This window comes from Nicrophorus vespilloides, unplaced genomic scaffold, assembly GCF_001412225.1.
Source record: "Nicrophorus vespilloides isolate i.1.1-1 unplaced genomic scaffold, Nicve_v1.0, whole genome shotgun sequence".
NCBI classification, from domain to species: domain Eukaryota; kingdom Metazoa; phylum Arthropoda; class Insecta; order Coleoptera; family Silphidae; genus Nicrophorus; species Nicrophorus vespilloides.
In genome coordinates, this window is record NW_017099402.1 from 1 (window position 1) to 24,536 (window position 24,536).

The following is a 24,536-nucleotide window of genomic DNA, read 5'->3' on the forward strand; positions in this document are numbered from 1 at the left end:
TAAAACTCGGATTTTGTGGAGCAAGAAGTAAAATGCCTTATCTGGAAACGTTCGTTCGTTCTTTTTCCTCTCTCGCTCAGAAAATCCTGCTGACGATTTTCTCGAGAATTCATGTGTTTTCTGGAAATTAAAGTAATTATCGGAGACACGCTCCGTGGTTCTTGACAAAGAACGAAAAGTAATAGAATTGTTTGAAAAGAAATCTTTTAAATCTATTGTTTCATGGAGTCCCATATTTTTGATAATTTTTAATCAGAGAGTCGAACCGAAATTAACCGGAATTTTTCACTGAACCGTAACGAAAAATTGTTGAATTGAAAAACCGAAACCGGAACGAAATTGAAAACAATAGTGCTAGTGGAATTTGGTAAATAAAATTAAATCAAAATTTGATATTTGGACTCGATTTTAAATTTTAATTGCTTTTTTTTTTCTATTTCATATTTTAATTTCAACCGGAACTGAACCGAAACCGGAACGAAATTAATTTCAGTACATACAACTTATTATCTATTTAATTGTTACTATGGCAACTGATAACATTCGAAAACAGTGAGATATTAAATGTCATCTTTGATTCTTTCTGTTGTTATAAATTTGTAATTAAAATTAGTTTTTTTTGTTTAAATTAAAGAAGTAAATTTAATTTAAATTAAATTTTATAATGAATGGATTTCTTATGTTAATTGGAGAAAACAAATGTAAAATTAAATTGCTGTGGTAACTATGGTAACGAATAAGTTTCCTAAGTAACAAAATTTAAATGTTATTTATGTTATTTAACGAAGTAATTTATTGTTAAATAAAAAGTCTGAAAATTTGTATATTGAATCAATAAAGTCAAGTTTAACATAAAAATACAGTCGGTGGTATTGCGAGATTTGCAGTCGGCCGTGGCCAAGTTGACGTAATTGTGTGCTCACATCGGTTTTAGTAAAACACATAACATAATAATTTTTGTGCAGAATCGTTGATGTACGAATGTAACAGCAACAGTATCAAACAACGACGATGTTGACGATGTTGTTGATGTTGATGATGTAAATCGCAAAGCAGCCACAGGGACTGTTCCAGAATAATTGGTTCCACTTGCCGGTCGCAACATTTTTACACTCATTGTCTACATCCTTTTACAACTGCAAAACAAACACACACACATTCGCTCTTCCATGCTCATTTAGGACTTAGTCAAAATTTTCGAGTCCATTGTTTTCCAGAAGTAATTATCGACGTCGCCTGCTTGACAATCGTGCAGCAGTAACATTCGAAAGCGGCGGAAAAAAAAAATTGAAGGAAATTGCAAATGGACTTTATGCATGTTCGGCGGCAAAAAATAAATAAATAAATCTCATCCCCCTCTCAATGCGTCCCCAGACACAATCGATAATCGCGAAAAACGAAGCCTTACCGCATTGAATTACACTCGTCGTCTGCGTCCGTGTCCGAACGCAATCAATGCACAGGTTACACGGGATTTCCAATTTCATTGCAACGTAATTTGGCTGCAGAGGTGTGTTATGCAGAACGATTCAAATGGATCAAAGATTGTCTCGCAATTGGGAAAATGACATAGAAAAAGAAGCAACAAACGAGTAGATTTAATGTGAATTTACTGGACTGTGGCCATTCCAAGATGCAATAAGAACAGCAGATTTGTTCTCCCATCTGTTAATTGATTAATTACCCGGCAAGGTCTTCGAAGCAAATAAATACAGAACGAGAAAATAAACAATAAATACGAAATACGACGAGCTATGTTAATTGGCGTGAGCTAATCTGGGTCAAGGCTTTTCTATCCGTCCATTTATCTCTCGTTCTCCGTACGTAATCACGAATTGGGCCTCGAAACGCACAAAAACGAAAAAAAAAACCATAATGATGCACTCGACGTGAGTCATTTTATTTATTGGGGTGTTGTGATGTTATCAGTGAAAAAAAAAATCGAATCGGTTTGATTGCATAATGCAGTGTTATCAACGCGACAAGTGCGTTTCGCAAAGTCGCTATTTGCACATCGAATATAGCAATATTTTGAATACAAAAAAATATATGTTCTGTGTTTATTATTCTATGGAAACATCGCTAATTAGTTGGGTTTTTTTTTGCTGTTGTTGTTATTGTAAAACATGTGGGAAGTTTCTAGGCTTGCAATCGTAAGCGAAAGTTTCCATGCTTTGCAAATGAAATACAATATGTTTGATTCTTCACGTACGGTTTTGTAACCTATTTAGATAGAGTTCGTTGGAATTATTAAATCTAATTACATTCAGAAAGTAATTTGAATCATTTCGAATCGTCTAGAATTATCCAGCGTTTCATTTATTGCTTAAATTTAGTCATAAACAACTCATAATTCTGTTAAATTGTCTATTAAACCTGAGTATTTTCCTCTTGTTCTTAAAGATTCATCATTTAAGTTTTTGCAGAAAATCTACTATATTTGTAGAAAATTGTATAAGCGCAAATTATTACATGTAAAAGTTACTTAACTTTTCTTTACTGTTCTCATTTCGACACGCAATGGAAATTCCCCCATTGCGATTTATTAATGCCGGTGTCTCCACATTGCCTCGACAATTTAATTAAACGGTTCGAGCGACGGTAATTGGTGATCTCCCCACGGAGGTAATACGAATGCTCCTCCGGTGAGGTTTCACTGCGCCCTAAAACATTTATAGACAGAAAGGGATGTTTTCTCTCCTCCAAAAGAAAAGAAATAAAAAAAAACGTACAAGAACAAGAAAGAATAGGGTATAAAAATGTGTAGAATGTTCGGAATTCGCTTCGATTTCGCATAAAACAGCTTAAATCTTCGGTGGTAATCGATGGAATAACTGAGATACACAGGCTGCCTTTTTTTCTTCGTTTGCGTGGGTCTCGATGACCGTGGTTACGTAATTTCCTTTTGGGTTGTTTAGTAGAGAGGAAGAGGCCATTTGAGGCGCCCACTCTGCAGTGTCTTTATACCTTTTCAAAGTCACAAAAATTTAAAAACATCAATGTTCGTGTCTGGCCAATTGAACGAATCACTTGCTGTCTTTCACGGTAATGATTTGAAGGATTTTTTTTGGAAAAAAATGTAATATATTTGTAAACAGATTATTGTGAAACGCTTACACTTTCGTCAGATTTAAAGATATTCTATGAATTAATTAAAAAAGTAACAATTTTTGTAACATAATTCACAAATTTGTTCTATGAATTTAGATATTCAAACTTAATGGATTCAACTTGAAGTCAAGTGATAATATCTATATAATTCAATGGAAAAAAAAGTTTATTAGTTTATTAAAATTAGATTTGTAATTTTTCTGAATGTACGTATGAGAAGAAGCAAGTTTTAATTGGTTTCAAATCAACTTAAACTACTTGAAACCAATCGTCTTATAATTGATTACATTTAGAATTTGAAATGAATGAACAAACACAAACTTCGAGAGTATATTTTTGGAAATCATACTTATTTTGCTATATTACATAATTTACTTTGAAATAGATTACATAATTTCAAGAAAATTGAAGTTTAAACTAAAAGTTTAATGTGTTCGTAACAGGAATATGCAGTGTTTTCGATGTGAATTTGAGCAGAGGTTCGGTATTTAGTTTGCGGTTTTCACTCGCGAGCTGAAATTTGCGAATTCCCAGGTTGAAACTTTAGGTTTATATATGCATTATGGAATTTAGTGTAAGCTAGGTTGGGGTGGGTTGAGTGAGTGAGTGTACACGGGTTTTGGAAATGGTAATCAATATTTATTTGTTTGCCTGCGGTTTCGTATAAGCGTATTATATTGACATTGTGGGGGGGGGATGGAAGGATTCGAGAAAGAGAAGAGCGTTTCTGTGTGTGCGGTTGTTCGGGATGCTCTCATTTCGGAGAATAAGTAGGTTAGGAGGGCCGGGATCGATGAATGCGAATCCTGCAGGAGGACGACTCTCCTGCGGAACACGCGCCGCCTTGGGCACTGCCCTAACATTCCGCACCCGAAAATCAAAGACAGACACACACACTTTGTCGTACTTAACAATTTACTTTGAAAATAAAAAAAGGAAAGCAATTTGGTAATGAATGAACAATAATCCAAGTAGGTTGACAATGACTTCAAATTAAATGAATTCTCTCTCATCTTAAACACTGCTTGAATAGGTTTAAACCAATAGAAATAGTTTTTATTGTAGGTTTAGTAAATGGTGAAAGAAATTGGGTATTGAATGAACGATAATCCAATGGGATTTGGTTTGGATTGAATGCGTTCGTGGAGGGTGTATCATGAATACGGCGAAAAATTGCGAGGCGATTCTTATTAGGCGCGGATCTGGGTCACGCTGTAGTATAGAAGCAGTAGGTTTTTTTTTTTCGTTGTTGTTAATATATATCGTTGGCATCGCGCGCTACGTCGGATGGGAGAGAATCCACCCACGCTCCACGACGAACCGAACCTCATCTCCGAGCTTTGCTCCAATTGATAGAGTCGCCTTTGAAGAGAGAGAAGCATTCTCAGGTCGTGAGTAATCTGGACCAGATGTAGACTCAGAGTCGGAAGAATCCTTATGAATATTATATATTTACGCGCACGAAAATGTAATGAAGGAAAGAGAGGATTCGCTTTCCGGAAATAGATTACTTCATCCGTTTCGGTCAGATCGATTGCCGTCTCTCAACTAACTAACTTTGCCGGCCTCCGATTTCCACGTAATCGAATCATCTACCAAATTTTAGCTCGTAATAATTTTCGACAACATCTTCGAGAAAACCAATTACCAAAACTTCTCCAACATAATCGTTTTAGATGTGCAGCAGATTCAAACTATATGATAAACCTTAATGCTACAAACATCATTACAATCGTATTATTTGTCACAATTATTTTCATTCATAATTATTGAAGAACAAATTAATATTCAACTATAAGAAATTAGCATACTTAAGCTAACAAGAATTGATGACATTCAAAAATAACAAATAAATTTAATCAAGCAATCTAAGACACATATATTAAACAAAATTTGAAAATATAATCAAGTTGGCTATATTTTTTTTACACATTGCATACAAAATCTATATGATTATTTGAATTTTGTAAATTTAATTTAATAAATACAAATTATTGAATGAACAGAATTCAAATCACAAGATTAACAGAAATTTGTAAATAATTCATATTTTTTTTTTGTATGTTTTAGACATTATTTTGTAATTGCGTAAGTTGTAATTGTGTATATTTAAAGTTAAGTAAAGGAAATGTGTGTCATGTGGGCAAACAACAACTTAAAATTACACTTATCTGCATGTGTTTACTGTTCGATGATTGCTGTTGACTTTTTAAGCCTCGTAAGTAACGAAAAATGTGAGAAGATTCATCTCGTACGTGGGTCAAGGGTCAAGGATGTGCGAAATGCTAATAAATATGAAAGAAAAAAGAAGTAGTTTGTGTTATCTAATGACCTTAACATTGAGTCGCAAGTTTTCGCTCCGAAAAAACTGTTTTAATGTATTCGTTCCTTCATTTACTCATTGACTTGACAAGTTCAGGAATTTTATTGCACGTTTATTTTCGAATTTGTGTTTTCTTGATTCATTACATCATTTAGGTCATTCAATGATCATATAGTTTTGGAATTAGTTTTTGGAGATTCGAGTTAACAATTAACTGAAGGTTATTCAGAGTTATTTGGTTAATTTGAAATGCACAAGGTTTGCCAAAACCCATTGAATTTCTAGTTTATTTATGATGTAATAATTTGTGAATATATTATAGTTTATTGACTTTACGCCTTCGCAATTCATCAGAAATGCAAAGTTTTTCTTACCAATTATGATTATGGGCTCAATTTTTAACTGGAGATTATTATTAATGCATTCATTCAGTTATTAAAGCTGAAATAATCAATAACGTCGATGCTAAAAATTGAATGCGACGCGGAATTGTGACTTGGCATGTCACAAATATCGATTGGCCTATGTTTAATTTTTGTTTTTCTTCTTCTTTTGCAGCAAGACCCAAACACGGCCTTCCTGCGCGCTGCACGAGCCGGCCAATTGGATAAGATACAAGAGTATTTGGACAGCGGAACGGTCAGGGATATTAATACTTCGAACGCCGTAAGTGTATACACGCACAAGCATTTTTATACTTTAGATTATATCTCCAGCACGCTTAATATCTGTACCAGAATTTCTCGAAACATCTGCCGTTAGTTTTTAGGCAATTACAAGTTGTTTGTGGAAACGCACGAGCGTAAACAGATGAAGCTTATACAGAGTGTTCTTTATTTCTCTTTCTTTTTTTTTTCTGCAGAATGGATTGAATGCGCTGCATTTGGCTGCCAAGGATGGACACGTGGAGGTCGTCCAGGAGTTGCTGAAGCGCGACGCCATCGTCGATGCGGCCACCAAGAAAGGAAATACGGCTTTGCATATTGCTTCCCTCGGTGAGTGGTTTACAGTTAACGAATAGACGCACGCCGATCAATTAACGGCATTCGGACGACGCTAAAAAAAAAGGCGCACGTGCCGTTTTTAAATTTTCTAAATTAAATTTAATGAGACAACAACAATCATTTCCAATGACGACTTGTTTATTTTTTTTTATTGTGAACCTAGTGCAGGTCACGTTTCTAGCTGAACTTTTCCAGCTATTTCCTCGTGCGTGGTTCACGCGCACCGAAATGTAGAAGGAATTTTCTTCCCACAATTATGAAATTATGCTTGGAAGACGACTCTTAATGACACACGCAGCTAGGAAAACGCTTCGCCTTCTCATATAATCCCGCATTTAAATCATCATGCATTATTCAAAGAGTCCCCGAAAAAAAAAAACGAAAACTAATTGGCGCTTTCGCTATGCCCTTTTTTCTTGCTTCAGTCGTCCTTCCTGCGTGCTTTTCACACGAGATGGATGACACGGTTTTATTGCCTTTCTAATGGGTCTGCTTTCTTTCTTGGGACAATCCGGTGCCCTCTTTTTGTTTTGTATTCTATTACCTTTTTTCTTTCGTTGTTGTCTGCGCCTGAAGTCGTCGGATCAATCGGACGGAAATCGATGCGACTTTTCGGCCTCTCGCACATACGAAACAGACCATGACGTGAATAGACCGCAATCCATGCGTGCGATCGTTAACAAAAAAAAAGGGGTAGAAGAGAGAGCAAAGCGAGACTTTGAAATTGTTTTTTTGGTTCTGGTGTGGAGATTCGCATTTGAAAGGTCAAGGGATTCTCGCTGTTAATTTTTTTTTTATCGTTAGAAGGTCGTCGTTTCATTCATAGTCGATTATGTCACATTGTTTATTAATTGCTGCATTATTGAGTTAATCATTAGCATACGCCTGTGTCCTCGCGTCTTCATTAATTATGATTTCGTTACGTCTCAGTCTTTGTGTTTCTCATTTAATAATCAACAGCTTCCAACACGATTTAAGCTCATTATGAGCGCTCAAAGATTCTTTAAAACCTACACAAAAAATAATGAATGAGTGATGAAAACATAATATTTCAGATTATCCAATATATCAAATACTTTTCACGTGAAAGCAACTTTCTAAATAAACAAAGGATAAAACTAAATTTAAATTACTATTATTTTTTTGTAATTGTATCAACTTCGACTTGTTTAAATTCTTATCGTATCTTTTGTAATGAATATGGAGTGCTTGTAATTGCAAGTAAATAATTTATTAATTATGTTAAGTACATTTTTGTAATGTAAATTTATTTCTGTTTTGTAGCTGGTCAAGAGGATGTAGTAAGATTGCTCATTCAACACAGTGCTTCGATCAACGTTCAATCGCAGAATGGATTCACGCCTCTGTACATGGCGGCGCAGGAGAACCACGACGGAGTTGTCAAGTATCTTCTAGCCAAAGGTGGAAATCAGACTTTGGCCACTGAGGTAGTGAAGAAGTTTTCGAGATTAGACGTAAATGGTAATTTGATGTTTTTGTAGGATGGATTCACGCCACTTGCTGTAGCCATGCAACAGGGCCACGACAAAGTGGTGGCTGTTCTACTCGAGAATGATACCAGAGGGAAGGTTCGACTTCCTGCTCTTCATATTGCCGCCAAGAAGGACGACTGCAAAGCTGCCGCTCTGCTCCTACAAGTAAACCCTTTAATATTAGGTGTTTTGTGATTGATACTTATGTTGTTGTTGTTGTTTTTTGTAGAACGAACATAATGCCGATATAACATCCAAGAGTGGATTCACCCCGTTGCATATTGCCGCCCATTATGGTAACGATAAGGTGGCTTCCCTTCTGTACGAGAAGGGGGCTGACATCAACTACACTGCCAAACATAACATCACTCCGCTTCACGTCGCTAGCAAGTGGGGCAAGATGAACATGGTTTCACTGTTGGTGGCCAAAGGAGCAGACATCCAGGCGAAGACAAGGGATGGTCTTACACCATTGCATTGCGCTGCGCGCAGCGGACACGATCAGGTTGTTGATATGCTTCTGGAGAATGGAGCCCCGATGCACTCGAAGACGAAGGTGATTTGCAAATTAACAATACAGCACACATTTTTATACCTAATACATTTTTAGAATGGTTTGGCGCCCCTGCATATGGCAGCACAAGGGGAGCACGTGGATGCGGCTCGAAGTCTGCTGTACCATGGCGCTCCAGTGGATGAAGTCACCGTGGATTATCTAACTGCCTTGCACGTTGCCGCCCATTGCGGTCACATCAGGGTGGCCAAGTTGCTTCTGGATCGTGGAGCGGATCCCAACGCGAGAGCTTTGAATGGATTCACGCCGCTTCACATCGCCTGCAAGAAGAACAGACAGAAAATGGTTGAGCTTCTGCTGAAGCACGGAGCTAACATCGGAGCAACGACGGAGAGCGGATTGACGCCTCTGCACGTCGCCAGCTTCATGGGTTGCATGAACATTGTCATCTACCTTTTGCAGAGAGAGGCCAGTCCCGATATCCCAACTGTGCGCGGGGAAACCCCGTTGCATTTAGCAGCCAGAGCAAATCAGGTACAATAGATATTAACAGTATCCATTACCACTGATAACTTGAGAATGTAATGAAATTTAAGTGTTTAATTCCGTTCGGTAATTTGTTGTAATCCTAGAATGCAAATAGTTTCGATTGCTATAGACAACTTTCATACGAATTGAGTATGCCGTTATTTCAATTCCATTTAATTTATTCTTCGTGTAAATTGTGTTTATAAAGTTGAATGTAAATCCTAATAGTATTTTCATGATTACAGACTGACATAATCAGAATCCTGTTGAGGAATGGGGCGGCCGTCGATGCAAGAGCTCGCGAAGAGCAGACACCTCTTCACGTTGCTTCCAGATTGGGTAACGTAGACATCGTTATGCTGCTGCTGCAGCACGGAGCTCAACCGCACGCAACCACCAAGGACCTTTACACCCCGCTACATATTGCTGCCAAGGAAGGACAGGAAGAGGTCGCCAGCGTTCTTCTTGATAACGGCGCCGATTTGACCGCAACGACGAAGAAGGGTTTCACTCCCTTGCATCTGGCCAGCAAGTACGGCCACCTGAACGTGGCTCGTCTCCTCCTGCAGAGGGACGCACCAGCAGATGCGCAGGGAAAGAACAAGGTGACGCCGCTGCACGTGGCCGCACACTACGACCATCAGCCGGTGGCCCTTCTCCTTCTGGACAAGGGTGCTTCTCCGCACGCCGTCGCCAAGAACGGACATACTCCGCTGCACATTGCCGCCCGCAAGAATCAGGTAAAAGAGCACTTTGTGTGGTGACACCTCCTCTCGTTCGTACACTTCATTGCAAAAATCTCTTCCTAAACTTTGGTGGTCCTTCTAGATGGATATAGCAACCACATTGTTGGAGTATGGTGCACACGCCGATGCCGAATCAAAGGCCGGCTTCACCCCGCTACATTTAAGTGCACAAGAAGGTCATTCCGACATGTCTTCCCTGTTGCTGGAACATCAAGCAAATCCAAATCACGCTTCTAAAGTAAGCAATTTTGTTTTAAGTTGTTGCTATTACCAGTTATGTTATATTATAACTATAATTTTAGAACGGCTTAACACCTTTGCACTTGTGCGCTCAAGAGGACCGAGTGTCCGTGGCCAAACAGCTATTGAGAGCCGGCGCCGTTAAAGATGCAAGGACCAAGCAGGATTACACTCCACTCCACGTGGCTTGCCATCACGGACACGTTAACATCGTGAGAGTGCTCATCGAGCAAGGAGCTGAAGTGAATCCCACAACTACATCGGGATACACGCCACTTCATCAGGCTGCCCAGCAGGGCCACGTCCTCGTCATCAATCTTCTCCTGAAGCACAGGGCCGATCCGAACGCCGTCACCAACGTACGTGTTTCAAAATAATTCTTCAATCACGATAATTAACGTTACAATCCCATTTTTTTTGTTTTGTTTGTTGTAAATTATAGAACGGACAAACGGCTTTGGGAATTGCCAACAAATTGGGCTACATCAGCGTCGTAGAAGAGCTTAAAGTAGTCACGGAAGTCGACGTGACGACAACGACTACAGTGAATATCGAAGAGAAGTACAAAGTGGTTGCTCCGGAAGCGATGCAGGAAACGTTCATGTCCGACTCCGAGGATGAAGGCGGTAAGTTCATCGTTGTTTCTTTTATCTATAACTTTGTGGGTTTTATTTATTTATTTTTGGATTTTTATTAACAAAACGATTTATATTAATTACATTTTTTTTGTATGGTGCTTTCCGCGTGATATTAATATAAAAATATTAATCAAATTGCCGAGCATGTCAAGTACCGAAAATTAAGGAAAAGAAAAGCAAAATAATTGTTTTTCTTTTTCTTGTGTGTATATATATTGGGTTTGGGGGTGTTTTTGAGAGCGATTTAAAAGCAGGTGGTGGTTGATTGTTGCATGCATCAGGCGGTGTGGATGAGCCCCAGGTGGCTTATGGGAGACCTACGCATGCCCAGCACGTTTATCTGCCTTACTACCAAGGGAACATGAACTACACACGTAAGTGGTCATACACAAACAACATCATAACAATATCCAGAACATCAACAATATCAATTCATCAGAAGACGCTCTCGTTCATTCGACTAACAATACCTGAACGCCGAGTGCTGAAGCGACCTCCAATTATCATCGTTAAACGAGAGATGATGATTCCGTGCTCGATTTACAGACGTAGTATCAAGTGAACTGGTCTCTCTACCAGTAGCATCGTCCATTAAGCTTTAATTTCCGCTTTCAATAACAAAATAAATCCGCTCGGGTCGTTGCATTTTCCCAACTAGCCTCTACACTTCTTCAGGTTCGTTCTCTGCTACAGTTTAACGTAAAAATTATATAACTCGATATCGAAGATGAAGGAATTGTACATGTTTCATTCACGCGGTTACATAATTTGCCAATTCGCATTCCCTTCCAATTGTAATATTATGAATAGCAGCAGCTCCATCTCAGAAAATAACTTTTCGCTTTTATCTGGCTTCACTAATCTCTGTCCATACTTATCGATCGCGGGATATAGACAAATCGATTTCGTTTCGAGTTTCGCGCAATTCGGCGAGCATCATTCTTTTTTTTTATGTAATTGTATCGATGGTCTATTTAGCTATTATCTTATCTTCGAGCCAGTGTTTCTGTGTTTACTCATTATCATATATCAAAACACGCGTATCGAGTGAGGCCTGGCAGGTACAGAGACGACGTACATTTTACACATAATAAACAACGCCCTTTCTTTCTTTCTTGTTTGCGAATTAAGGACTTTCTTTCTAGAAATGTTGCGTTTCCTTGGCTAATTCGGTGTTTTTGGTGTGCGTTGTTTAGGGGACGACCTCATCAGCGACCAGCAGCAGTACAAGTACATGACCGTCGACGACATGAAGTCCTTCGGAGACGATTCTATGCGACTCGATGTTACGAACGACGAGAAGAGCGACTACAGAAATTCTGTCGGTAAGCAACAAAGCCATACACTTTATTTACTATTGAAAATAGCAATAATCATATCGAATACAGAATTGAATTAAATCTAATTATTTGCATGGCTAAATGAGAAAAGAAATATTGATGACGATCGTTGCAACACGAATTTGTAGAATCGAATCTAGGACGACCGAACCACATTGGATTCAATTGTATAACCGGACTTGGGTAATTCAGTAATGAATTATTATGTGAAACGCTATAAATAACAATGATAAGATTCTCGAGTTCGCGAATGTAAAACGCGCTATCGTTCGAAATAATCTTATATTATGAACGTAAAGGTTGTAGTTTACAAATTGTAAACTAATTGCTTTACTCAAGATTTCAGATTTAAGCTTCTTTGTGCAGGAATGAATTACTAATGTTATTGTTTGTAGCTCCTTCACATACCAGCGAATATATCATAAGTCCAGCGCACATCAAGGAATATTATGCGGCGAACACAACCCCGTACACGTACACAGCTCCGGACAACGTCGACATCAACAGACAACCAATAACATGCGGGTAAGTTTCTTAACAACAACAACATAAAAAAAAATGTTGAATTCAATTTATCTTTCATGGTGGGCTTTAGTTAATCATTTACCGGACTCGAAATAGTCTCGAAAGCTTTAACTTAGTTCTTATTGTTTTATTTCGATTAAACAGGACTTTATTAAGAGATTTGCAATAATCTGCGAAATATCGTGTACTGTGCTCGTTCTGGAATTTGCTAATTTCGGGACGACTTTTGTCTCGGGTTTTTAGCGTATTCTCTCGATGATGCACCACGTTTAATTCGTTTAATAAATGCGGCTTTCTTATTGCAATAATATTAATAATGTATAAACTATATAAATGCGTATACAAATACGAAGAATCCATGTTGTTGTTGCCGGCTGGAGTAGTTTAGTTTTGATGCTTATGCAGTAACGAGTGGTCAGCGCTAGAGTGGTCATTGTGTCGTCTGGGTGTCGTCAAGCCTGGCATGGGCCTGTGCAGAGAAAGGTACCAATTCTAAATCCCTCCTTCAATCAACCAATGAACCAACCAACCCCCTTCTTCGAACACGCTTCCAAATAAGCAAATCAGGCGAAGTCTATACTATTTTTTTTCTCTATTACAATCCAAGCAAAAAACAGTATTTATCCAATTTTTTTTTATATATCTTTAATGCACTCTTCTAATATTTGACTTTTTCGTTTTTCTGTATATACAAAACACACCCCCTAAAAGAGATTTAGATACCTGCACCGAATTGTTTATAGACTAACCCGAAGAAGAAACGCTTCTCGTTACTTTATGAAATCGCTCCGCAACAATTTTCCAACAAACGCGCATAATAACTGTTCCAAGGAAAATTGCGGAATTATAGTTTTAATTTCCTAATAGCACTTTCTAATTATGATTGCGCAACGCGAAAAACGATTTCATAAATTAACGTCGAACGCGATCGTACGTCGTTTACTAACCAGGCAAAAGCATAGTTTGCAAAAAAAATGTAACCACCATTCGCATTTGAGAATCTGCAAGAAGTTTCCATTTAATCTCTAATCAAATTTGAACTTTTGCTAGTGTAGTTTTGAGGTTTTTATTTTATTATTATTATTATCGTGCATCATACTACTACTACTACTGTTTGTTAACAGTTTTTTTTTAATGTTTTTTTCTTTGGACTAACTACATTTTGACTGTGTTTTTTCTTTCTTTCTTTTTTCTCTTGACTCTGTTGACCTCCTCTCCTCCCCCAATATTTGTACCAAACAAAAACAAAAAAAAAATATATATATAAATATTTATAAATATTACACGAAACGCTTCACAAAACTCGGGGGATTTTTGTGTTGTCGTGTGGGGTCACCGACAGAGTCTCAAGTTGGAGGAAGTAAGTTATCACTACTATGAAACAATATACAAAAAAAAATAAATAAATATTAAAACATTTATATTTTATTTTCAATGTATTAGTTTTTGGTTTTTGTTATTGTTTTATGTAATAATTTAAAGAGAAGAAAAAAAAAATGAAACGACGATATAGGTTTATTTTATTGTTGTTGTTGTGTAAATACGTTTGATTTATTTAGCTTTGTTTTTTATTTCATGCACTTTTGGAGTTTTGTATTATATATATCGTCGATATCAGATACTAAAAATTTAATTTACTTTTGTTTTGCAATTTTTTTATTAATTTTTGGATCGCTGATTGAGTTCTTTTCGGGGATGAGATCAGCGTCCTATAATTGTATAAATATATTATTTTTTTTTTACTTTACACAAGTACACGTTTACTACACACTACAACCAGAATATATCACGCTAATACAAATCACAAGTAATACAAATCTAATACTCTAATATCTGGTTTTGGTGACGGTTCAGAGATGGTTTTCTGATTGGTGTTTTTCTGTTCCCAAGTTTTCTGGTGTCTTTCCTGGTGGATGCCAGGGGAGGTGCGATGCGTGGATGCAGACACTCGGGTGTCAGGGTCATCGTTCCGCCCAGGTGTGCGGCTAGTCCGACGAGGATTACCTGCAGGTACGTCAGGCCGAAGAGGATGCCTCATCCGCCGCCTCTGATGGAGGGCGAGGCTTTGGCAAGCAGAGTCTTGGAGTTGGCGCCGGTTGCAGCTAAGTTCTTAGGGTAAGTATCGAATGTCGAGGGGATGTAAAGAAGTTGTTTGAAGGTGCGTTTGCTTCTTAGACCGGTCATCATCGAAGTGCCGCACTTTGCCTCTCTGCGAGTGAAGCAACGCGAAATAATAGTCTTGAGATCGGACAATGGGGAAACGTGGAAGGAGCACACTTTGGAAGCGAACGAGGAGGCGATTCAGGATGTCCTTCAGCACAGTTTCGAAGGAGAAGGTATTGAACATTTAGTTTGCTTTTTTTATTTTTCACAAAGAAAACTAATTCTATTTTCTTTCGTTTTTCAGAATTGAGCAAAATCGACGATTTGCACACAAATAGGATTACGAGGATCTTGACGAACGATTTCCCGCATTACTTTGCGGTTGTTTCCAGGGTGCGACAAGAAGTCCACGCCATTGGACCGGATGGTGGTACCGTCTCCAGTTCAGCTGTACCACTCGTTCAAGCAGTCTTCCCAGCAAACGCTCTAACCAAGAAGATTCGCGTCGGTCTTCAGGTCTGCTCTCAATTTAACATTCAATTTAAAGCTTGCATTTATTAATTTTCTTGCATTTCTTTCAGGCTCAAGCATTAGAACCGGAGCTCGTTTCGAAGCTATTGGGCCATGCCGTCGCCGTTTCACCGATCGTCACTGTGGAACCGCGTCGTCGCAAGTTCCATAAAGCCATCACGTTGAGCCTTCCGGCGCCGAGAGCTCATTCGCAAGGAATGATCAACCAGTACAGCGGATCCGCTCCAACTCTGAGATTACTCTGCTCCATCACAGGTCAGTCGGTTCAAACTTAAGAAACCGTGTATAATAATTGGCATGCCGACTATCACACAAATCATCTTGTTTTTTCAAGAAAGTACCTTTCTTTCTTCTATCATTTATTTCTCTTTGTATTTTGATTCCCCGCGTGGACGACGACAACGAAATCCTTTACTCTCCGAAACATTAATTATCTCTCTCTCTCTCTTTCTCGTATAAATGTATGTATGTTACTTGGTGCAAATTGTTTATGTTGGAATACATGCTTCGTAGGAACTAAATCAGGTAAAATTTAGTTCCACTACATTATTATCTATTATTTCACTTTGTTAATTAGATACGTTAATTTTCTTAATTTTAGTTTTTTTTCTTTCTTTCTTTCGTTTGTCCATTTAAATAACTACTTGCATGCGGACTCTATTATTCTGATATATCACTACAATCGCAAATCCGGACTGTCTCAAGAACGTGCGCTTATCTAATCTTCTCCTAGGTGGACAAAATAAGGCCGTCTGGGAGGATGTCACAGGATCGACCCCTCTTTCGTTCGTCAAGGAATGCGTCTCCTTTACAACGACTGTATCCGCAAGGTTTTGGCTGATGGATTGCAGAAACGTTTCCGAATCTGCAAAAATGGCTACAGAGCTTTACACGCAAGTACGTAACGATTAAACTATGAAGACTTGAAAAATGTATGTTATATTATTATTTTTTTTTTGTAGGCGGCCCACGTTCCATTCATGGCGAAATTCGTGGTTTTCGTGAAGAGGGTGAGCAATTTGGAAGCCAGAGTGCGCGTCTTCTGCATGACCGACGACAAAGAGGATAAGACGTTGGAGCAGCAGGAGCACTTCGTGGAGATCGCCAAGAGCAGGGACATTGAAGTGATGGAAGGGAAGGATGTGTACATGGAATTCGCAGGAAATCTGGTGCCCGTCCTGCAATCCGGTGATCAACCCAAGTTGAACTTTAAGGCATTCCGCGAAAACAGGATTGCGTTCACTATGCGCATCAAAGATCAGGTCAGCAGCAAGTTCAATATTAAAGGAATCAATTCGAATTATATTTACGTTTCGATTTATGCAGGACGAAGAACCTGAAGGTAGAATTGTGTTCATGAACGATCCGAAAGTGGCGCGCGGCGAACCCAATCAGATTCCACTTTGCACCTTGAATCTGCCACTACCAAAAGAAATACTGCCGGATAGAGATTCACAGTCCGATTTACTCTCCATCGACAAGGATCACAGTTATTTGATCCATAAAATCAGTAAGTTTTGTGAAGTCTAATTTATATGAGTTAATAATGATTTGGTTTTAGGTCCAGTTGATACCATTCATCGCGCCGATTTCCGCTTGACGGATATCTCCAATTTATTGGACAGCGATTGGGATAGGTTAGCCCGTGAATTGGGTGTTGTGGATTCCGACATCCAATTGATTCACGATGAATATTCGGACAATTATCCGAGACAGGCGATGGTCATGTTGCGTTTGTGGCTGAGGAATCAGCCGAAGAACGCGACTGGAAACAACCTGGAGAGGGCTTTGAATGCTATCGGTCGTTCCGATATCGTGCAGAAGTGCATCTGCAACGTTGAACTGGTCACGGACGACATGGAGCAGGCGTTGGCCAAAGTGCGTTTGGATCAATCCGGCTTCGAGGCGTTGAAGGACGAGTTGGGACCTAGCAGAGATACGTCTTTGAGGCGCGACGTCAGCTTGAGAATGTTCCCCGACGATTTGGATACCAGCGAGAAGATGGACGAGAACTTGGACAATTCCACTGAGAAGGATTTAACGGAGAGCGAGATATTGGAGGCGGCGGCAATCGAAGAGATCACGCAGAAATTGCATCACAACATGGACGGTGGCGCGTTGAAAGCTGATCACAATGCGAACACTCCGCCACCGAGTCCAGCGGAATTCAATTTACCGAAGGAACCGCTCGCTGCTGCTCTAGGTAAGTCCGACCGTTGATCCACGCCGTCTGGGAGTCTTTTTTTTGCCGTGTTTATTTTATTTTGCAGTAAATAACGTAAGCCATTACAGATACACTAACCATCCTCATCGATCATGCCCTTCTTACTCATATTACACATCTCTTGGTACTCTCGCTTTTTATTTTATTTTATTTTTATATATACACATATAAGTATACCCAAAAAAATAATGAACATGTAATCATTACATTACAATATTACCGACTGATTTTTCCATCCTAAACGTGTGTATGTTTGCCGTGTGTATATACATAGTCTTATTGTTTTCTTTTTTTTTTTTGAGAGTGTGCACCCTTTTATTATTTTGATTATTTTGGTTTTTCTTTGTTATTATTTATTTTTATTATTTTCTCTTTATCTTTATGGCGGTGGAGGTGTCCTGCATATATTATATATATATCTCGTTGATATTTCTTTGTATATTATATATTATCATTGTACATTTCTCTCCTCCCGAAACGCAAGGCTTTATTGGTGGAGACAGCATCGAGCTTCTCAAAAAGAACGTCAGCGACACGCTTACATTCCTGCACCAGGAACGCAATGACTTCTTACCGCAGGAGGACATCATTATACCAAGTAGAAAGGACGATCACGTAGCTATGGCCATTGATCTTGGTTCAATCAAACGGCTGGACTCTAGGGATGATCCTGAAACCTTCAACGACGCCTACATTGAATCGGAAATTGTCCAAGTGAATGCTTGCACGATGCGCACGGTTGAGAATGTCGAAGAACCTAAGATGGTGGAGCCTTTGGTTCAAATTAACGTAATCGAACCTGATCGCGTCATCGAAGCTAAATTCGCTGAAACAGAGATTGAAGTAGAAACGAAAGTTATCGAACCCGAGGTTATCGTTGAAAATAATAATGTAGTTGAAATAGAAACTGCAGTTGTTGAACCTGAAATTGTTGTAGAAACTAAAGTGATTGAGCCTGAAATTAAGGTAGAAACTAAAGTGGTTGAATCTAAGGTTGTTGTAGAATCTAAAGAAACAAAAGAACCTGAGGTGAAAGCAGAAATTAAAGTTGTAGATGTAGAACCTAAAGAGGTGAAACCTCTTAGTAAATCGGCAAAGAAGAAAGCGAGAAAGCAGAAGAATAAAATCGTTGCTTTCAGTACGGAAACTGTTGTCGTGGACCCTAAAATCGAATCCAGTTCCTTTTTGGAAGAGGAAATTAACTGCGCACTGCCCGAAACGGAAGTGACGAACCAGCATAAAGCCGAGATAGTCGATGTTCTAACGAAGGAAATCGTTTTACCCGAAGTTCCAACGGAAGAAATAACTATTCGCAGTCCGAATAAGGAGGAGGTGCACGTCGCAGCCGAGAACGAAGTGTCGGAGGTGATCAAAATTGCCGAAGGAGTCGTCAACGATATCCAAAACGGTCACAACGATCCGATCCTCTCGGCGCAAATCAAAAGCGAGGAAGCCTTCAAGTTCTTGGAGGACGAAGCCTCCAGTCCCATAGTGTCCGATGACGTGGGTTTCGAGATTCGCGAAACCGCAAAAACCGTTAGCTTCGAATCGCCTCAGCACAAGAGCAACATTCCCGTCCCGAAACGGACCAACAACAACAAGACGGAGGACGAGAAAGATTTGGATCTCCTGCTGGAGGAGGCGGAACGAAGTAAAATACCGTTGAAATCAAAAGTGAAGACGATCAAGAAGCATTCGAAAGATCCGCTGAAGGAGAGGTTCACGAAACTGTCCCTGAATTGGGACGACGATGAAGATTCGCAGCAGCAGCAGCAGCAGAAACAGGAGCAACCGATCGTTAAGACGACGGTGACGAGGATAAGAACGGTCTCGTCCTCTTCCTCTCCGGAGGTGGAGGTGTCCGCTCGCAGCAAGATTCCCGTTCTGATGACGGAGACGACGAGGATCGTGACGACGCCCGAATCCGCCGGCGGTCTCGTATCGCCGGATTCGCGGGCCTCTAAAAGTAGCACCCTAGATTCCGATTCGGACACGGACAGTAGACGTAGTCCGCCTCTTAAAGGCATCTTAAAGAAGACTAGCTTTCGAACCGTAGGCAGTTCTAGCGGCTCGGACGTTGCCTTGCACGAGGCCGGCGCAGAACTTAGCGATAGCGAATCAGGTAATAACTATAACCATAATCATTCATAGCAATTATATTAATACTTATAATAATATAACTATATAACCCCCAGATAGATAACATAACTTAGAGACTACTCCGCACCAAATTACTATACTTAGATTAGTTAGATTGCATGCAAAGTTTTTTTTTAGTCACTCGAAGATTGTACACGCGAGCACACCTATCTTTTATCAAACTAATCTTCTCTCTTTATTTTTATATTTCTCCGCTCTAAAACAGTAGCAAACTTCAACGATCACTAGACTTGATCCTTTTCTTTTGTGCACGTTCTTTTTTTTTTTAATTGATTTTTTTAGCATTTACTCACCAAACAATTTTTAATTAACCAACTTTTTTTAATTCTATTATTTCCCCACAGGGTTATCATATTACAATTTGTAATACAATAGATAATATAATAACCCTAATGAAAGCGTTAATTAAAAATTGCCCAAATAGTTTCTGACGATTCGCGAATCGGAATGGCCGTTGTTTGCTGTAGCACTCTAGATTCACTGTACATAAAGATGATTATGCTCTTCCTCTCTCTCTCTATCTCTCTATATATACTCTTGTTATCTATACAAGTCTTATACTATTGTTTATTTTTTGTTTTACTTATTATTAATTATTTTTATATTTTTTTTTTTTCATTTTATTTTTGGATTCTAACTGAACATGCTGTTGTCAGCATCCCAACTAGATAGATGGCATGTACTTATCCGAATAGCGTCTGTTCTCGTTTTGGCAATAAGCATGATCGTGATGGCACTACTAGCACAATAGCTAAAGCGACCAAACGCAAACGAACAAAATACAAATGGTATGCAAACTGGGCGCCTTTATCAACACACCCACCCCCTTTAAAAACAAAACAACAACAACAACAACAATAAAAACAACAGAATCCACAACCTACCCCGTACTTAAACACACACGACACACGTTTGTATCTACGAATATTATATTTATATTTTTCTATCTTCACTCGTTTCATCACACTAAAAGAACACAAAACACATTACACATTACAAATCTATTATTTCTTTAGAAGAAATTGTGTTTTTTCTTCTTCATTAAATACAAAATCAATGGAATTGTAAGATCAAAACACGTTTCGTCTAAAGAAATTGAGTTTTAGAACGACTGTTGGATCTATGCAAAAAATAAGAGGAATCACGGAAACATTTTTTTTTAAGTTCACGTTTATTGTGTACCAGAGGGTGTGAGTGGTCACGAGATGGTGTGTGATGGTTGTACAAAAAACATAACTTGTTCCAGTTTAAAGTTACGTTCGTTTCTGTGCATTTTGTTTGCTTCGTTTCTATAAAGATCGTTATTTAGAAAAAAACTTTAAGCTCCCCCAAGTTGTTTGCTGTACATACGATGATGATGATGTTATCAACGTTTCGCTAGTTACTTAACCGGAGGAATAAACCTCCTGTTAAATGATGAAACGATGATCGGACGATTCGATGACTTTCCTATTTAATTAATGAAATGATGATACATCATTGAATCGTCCAGAATTGTTGATAATCGTTATGATCTTTTATTTGTGGGGAAGTATGCCATACAGTTTGATAATACTAAATTCATGTACATGTTATTTGTTGCCACATTATTATTATTTATTTTTTGATAATTGGTAGTGTAAAACATTTGTTTTGATTATGTTTTTGTAGTATTTATTTATTATTTATGATGCGGGGTGCCATTTGGTCGGAAGAATATATCTGTTGAACAGTGTGTTTGGTTGTATATCCATCATGTAATAACGGTTGGGAAGCGCTTCTACATACTATTTCTATTATCACAAATATTACAATTATTGTTTTATTTTATTTTATTTAATTTATTATTTTGGAACTAGCTGGGCAATATTTATTATCTCATTTACCTTTCAGCGTACATCTATTATTAACAACGACGCAACAACGAAGACGAAAACGTCGTTGTTGTTGTTAACACTTGTTTTGCATGCTTGGTGATTTGCGACAATTACTAATTTGCGAAACGAACTATGGCATTTTATAGACATGATCTCTTCTCAATTCCGAAGAGTAAAACCAAAGAGATTTATTTTAATTTGTTTTTTATATTCATTTTTGCACTTCAACACTCTCTCTTTCTATTTAATTGTAGGATTTCTTTTTTTTTAGATAATCCATGTTTCTGACACGGCTTAAACATTTTCAAATCACAACAATCCTCATAATCATTTTAATCTGAGAGACATCGGCGATTTTTCTTGAACATTTTTTTTGTCTATCAATATCTTTATGAAGACTCGAAACTATCGCGATGAGTAGATTAGTATAGCTTTAGTATGGTAATCTCAGGTAAAACTAATGATAGAATATGAAATTTACGTTGTGTACTTCTCGTTGTTTAATGTCGAAGATGTCTGTTGTTTGCTTGACTTTTCAAAAAAAAATGGAATGGAATGGTTACTAATTTGCTGCATGCGTTTTTTTTGGGTTGTTTGGCTTTCAAATAATAATGAAAAGGGCTTCGGACTGCTGAAGAACACCGAAAGTAAAAGCAGCGACACATATAAATCTAACAGGGCTTCTAGGCTTTTCGCTACAAACGAAACATATAAAATAAATTTGAAGAAATTTCGAACGAAACTGCTTTCTCTCTAAATCCCTAAATCTTTCTATATATCTCTCTCTGTCTATCTTACTCACTCACATACACTTAAAATCGAATCGAATTAACATGACAAACACAAATCCTCATTCAGATCTACTCGTTTTATCAATTTTACTTTTAAATTAACAAAAAAAAAATGTGTTGTTTTCATTAATCTCACATATCGACACCTTTTGGTCATCAACAACAACAACAACAATAGTCATTTGAAGAATCAAGATACATTTGAAACGAGCTTTTATCCATTAGATTTTAATTTTGTTACTGAACTTATTAATATTTACGTTTTTTTTTTGTTCTTTCTTTCTCTCTCTCTTGCTCTGTCTTCCTCCCATTCCGCTCTCGCTAACTTTTAGAAGACTTCTACCAACACGAGCCCCAATTCACGGAGACCATTGTGGAAGAGGTCGATCCCATCACTGGTGCTAGGTAAGATCCTCAAACCGTTTTTTTTTAATTGTTCTTTACTCTTTCATCCCACTTGTACTCTATTTCTCTCCTCTTTATCTTTAACTCTCTCTCTATATATTGAATTAGATTTTTTATTGCGAATGGTATGAAATAAGTGTTGTAAGTTGGGGGTTCTAAACTGAAAAGAAAATAAATCATCTTGTTGTAGGTCGCGTTCTGTGTTTGATGTAGTTATATTAACGTTTTTTTTGCGTTGTTGTCTGCAGGATTACGAGGACAGTAAGGACGATGACGCAGACGTCGCCGGGCGGCGTGAACCAAATCAAAATGGACCTGGACGACTCCTTCATGAAGTTCATGGCCGAAGAACGTCATCCGCAGTAACTTCAATTTATTATCTTTTAATTACATTACATTTTATTTTTTTGGTCCAATTTGTTTCCTTCTGTTAACAAGGCTTCCGCTTTTTTTTTTTTAATCATTATTTCAAATGTTACAAGAAGAAAAAACAACGTTATGTTCGTTTTCATGTTACTTTTTGTCGAAGAGAACCTAAACTAATTGATTAGATTTATCATAGGGATGTATAAGTGAACAGAGGACTTTGTGTAATCTAGTGTTGGTTTCGCTAGCCGTAATTTACGAATTTTGAGGACTCTTAACTCGTTTCCATTTCTTTTATTGTTTCTGTTCGCGTCTTCGGTTCTTCATTCTTCGTTCGCACCACTCTTGTCATTTTTCTTTCTATACTATATGAACTATTTGTATTATCGTTTAGTCTTGCATATATACATATATTTTTTGTAACGATTTGTAATCTTTCTCTGCCACAGTGTTGAAACATTCTAAAAAGTTTATAAAGAAAGTTATATCTATTATATTATAAATATAAAATATATATATAAATATATAAATACATAGATTTAATATATAAAGAAATTTAATATAAAAAGTATAAATATATATATATATAATATTATATTGCTTCGACTTAAACAAAATATTATTATTCTATTGTAGAAAAGAAGTGGAAGATTATTACTATTATTATAATTATTATTATCATCATCAGATATGGTTGCTTATATAGATTAAACATTGTTTGAAAAATAAATGTGTGGTAAATTTGATTACATAATTTTAGTATCCCAGAATTTTGATTTTCTAATTCTAATTCCTTCCTAATTTTAATCAATCCATTTTTTTTTTGTAAATGCTGTGTTTTCAGATTTTAACGGATTTCTTGATCGCAAAGCCTGTGAATTTCTCGACAACCCTTTAAGATAATTACATCGTTGACCACTCGTTGGAAAGCTGAATATCTCGCCTTTCTAACGAGCCTACTGGCATCTTCGTACTTCCTCCGAGTCGCCTGCTATCAGCTGTTGAAATTAAAAAAGCATCGAAAAGACGCATTTCTTTCAGTTTTTGGTGTATTTCTCGACAACCCCTTAAGATAATTACATCATCGACCACTCGTTGGAAAGCTGAATATCTCGCCTTTGTAACGAGCCTACTGGCATCTACGTACTACCTCCGAGTCGCCTGCTATGAGTTGTAGAAATTGGAAACGAAAAGTGAATAGAATTTACCAAAAAAGTAGATTTTCGTTAATAACTCGAAAAGTAATAAACTTTTTTAAGATTTTATTGCATAATCAAATTAACCCATTAAGATAATACCATCATCGACCACTCGTTGGAAAGCTGAATATCTCACCTTTCCAACGAGCCTACTGGCATCTTCGTACTTCGTGCGAGTCGCCTGCTATCAGCTGTTGAAATTAAAAAAGCATCGAAAAGACGCATTTTTTTCAGTTTTTGGTGTATTTCTCGACAACCCCTTAAGATAATTACATCATCGACCACACGTTGGAAAGCTTTATTACTTTTCGAGTTATTAACGAAAATCTACTTTTTTGGTAAATTCTATTCACTTTTTTTTCAATTTCTACAACTCATAGCAGGCGACTCGGAGGTAGTACGAAGATGCCAGTAGGCTCGTTAGAAAGGGAGATATTCA

The 24,536-nt window shown here is 37.8% G+C and overlaps 1 protein-coding gene across 14 annotated transcripts; it reads left to right on the forward strand.

Moving 5' to 3' along the window:
* Positions 1-5,992: 5,992 nt before the first annotated feature.
* LOC108564454 (ankyrin-3-like) lies at positions 5,993-23,072 on the forward strand (the record flags this gene model as incomplete). Of its 14 annotated transcripts, none has more annotated exon segments than XM_017923502.1 (27): positions 5,993-6,100; positions 6,297-6,429; positions 7,723-7,886; positions 7,941-8,096; positions 8,161-8,487; positions 8,542-8,979; positions 9,219-9,713; positions 9,802-9,957; positions 10,022-10,318; positions 10,402-10,585; positions 10,879-10,971; positions 11,794-11,922; positions 12,333-12,462; positions 12,868-12,945; positions 13,805-13,822; positions 14,353-14,577; positions 14,638-14,798; positions 14,870-15,081; positions 15,147-15,351; positions 15,610-15,621; positions 15,830-15,993; positions 16,059-16,358; positions 16,423-16,606; positions 16,658-17,299; positions 17,805-19,442; positions 22,460-22,532; positions 22,781-23,072. In XM_017923502.1, coding segments are annotated over 27 exon segments (6,840 nt in total), but the record flags the coding sequence as incomplete, so codon positions are not given.
* Positions 23,073-24,536: the final 1,464 nt, after the last annotated feature.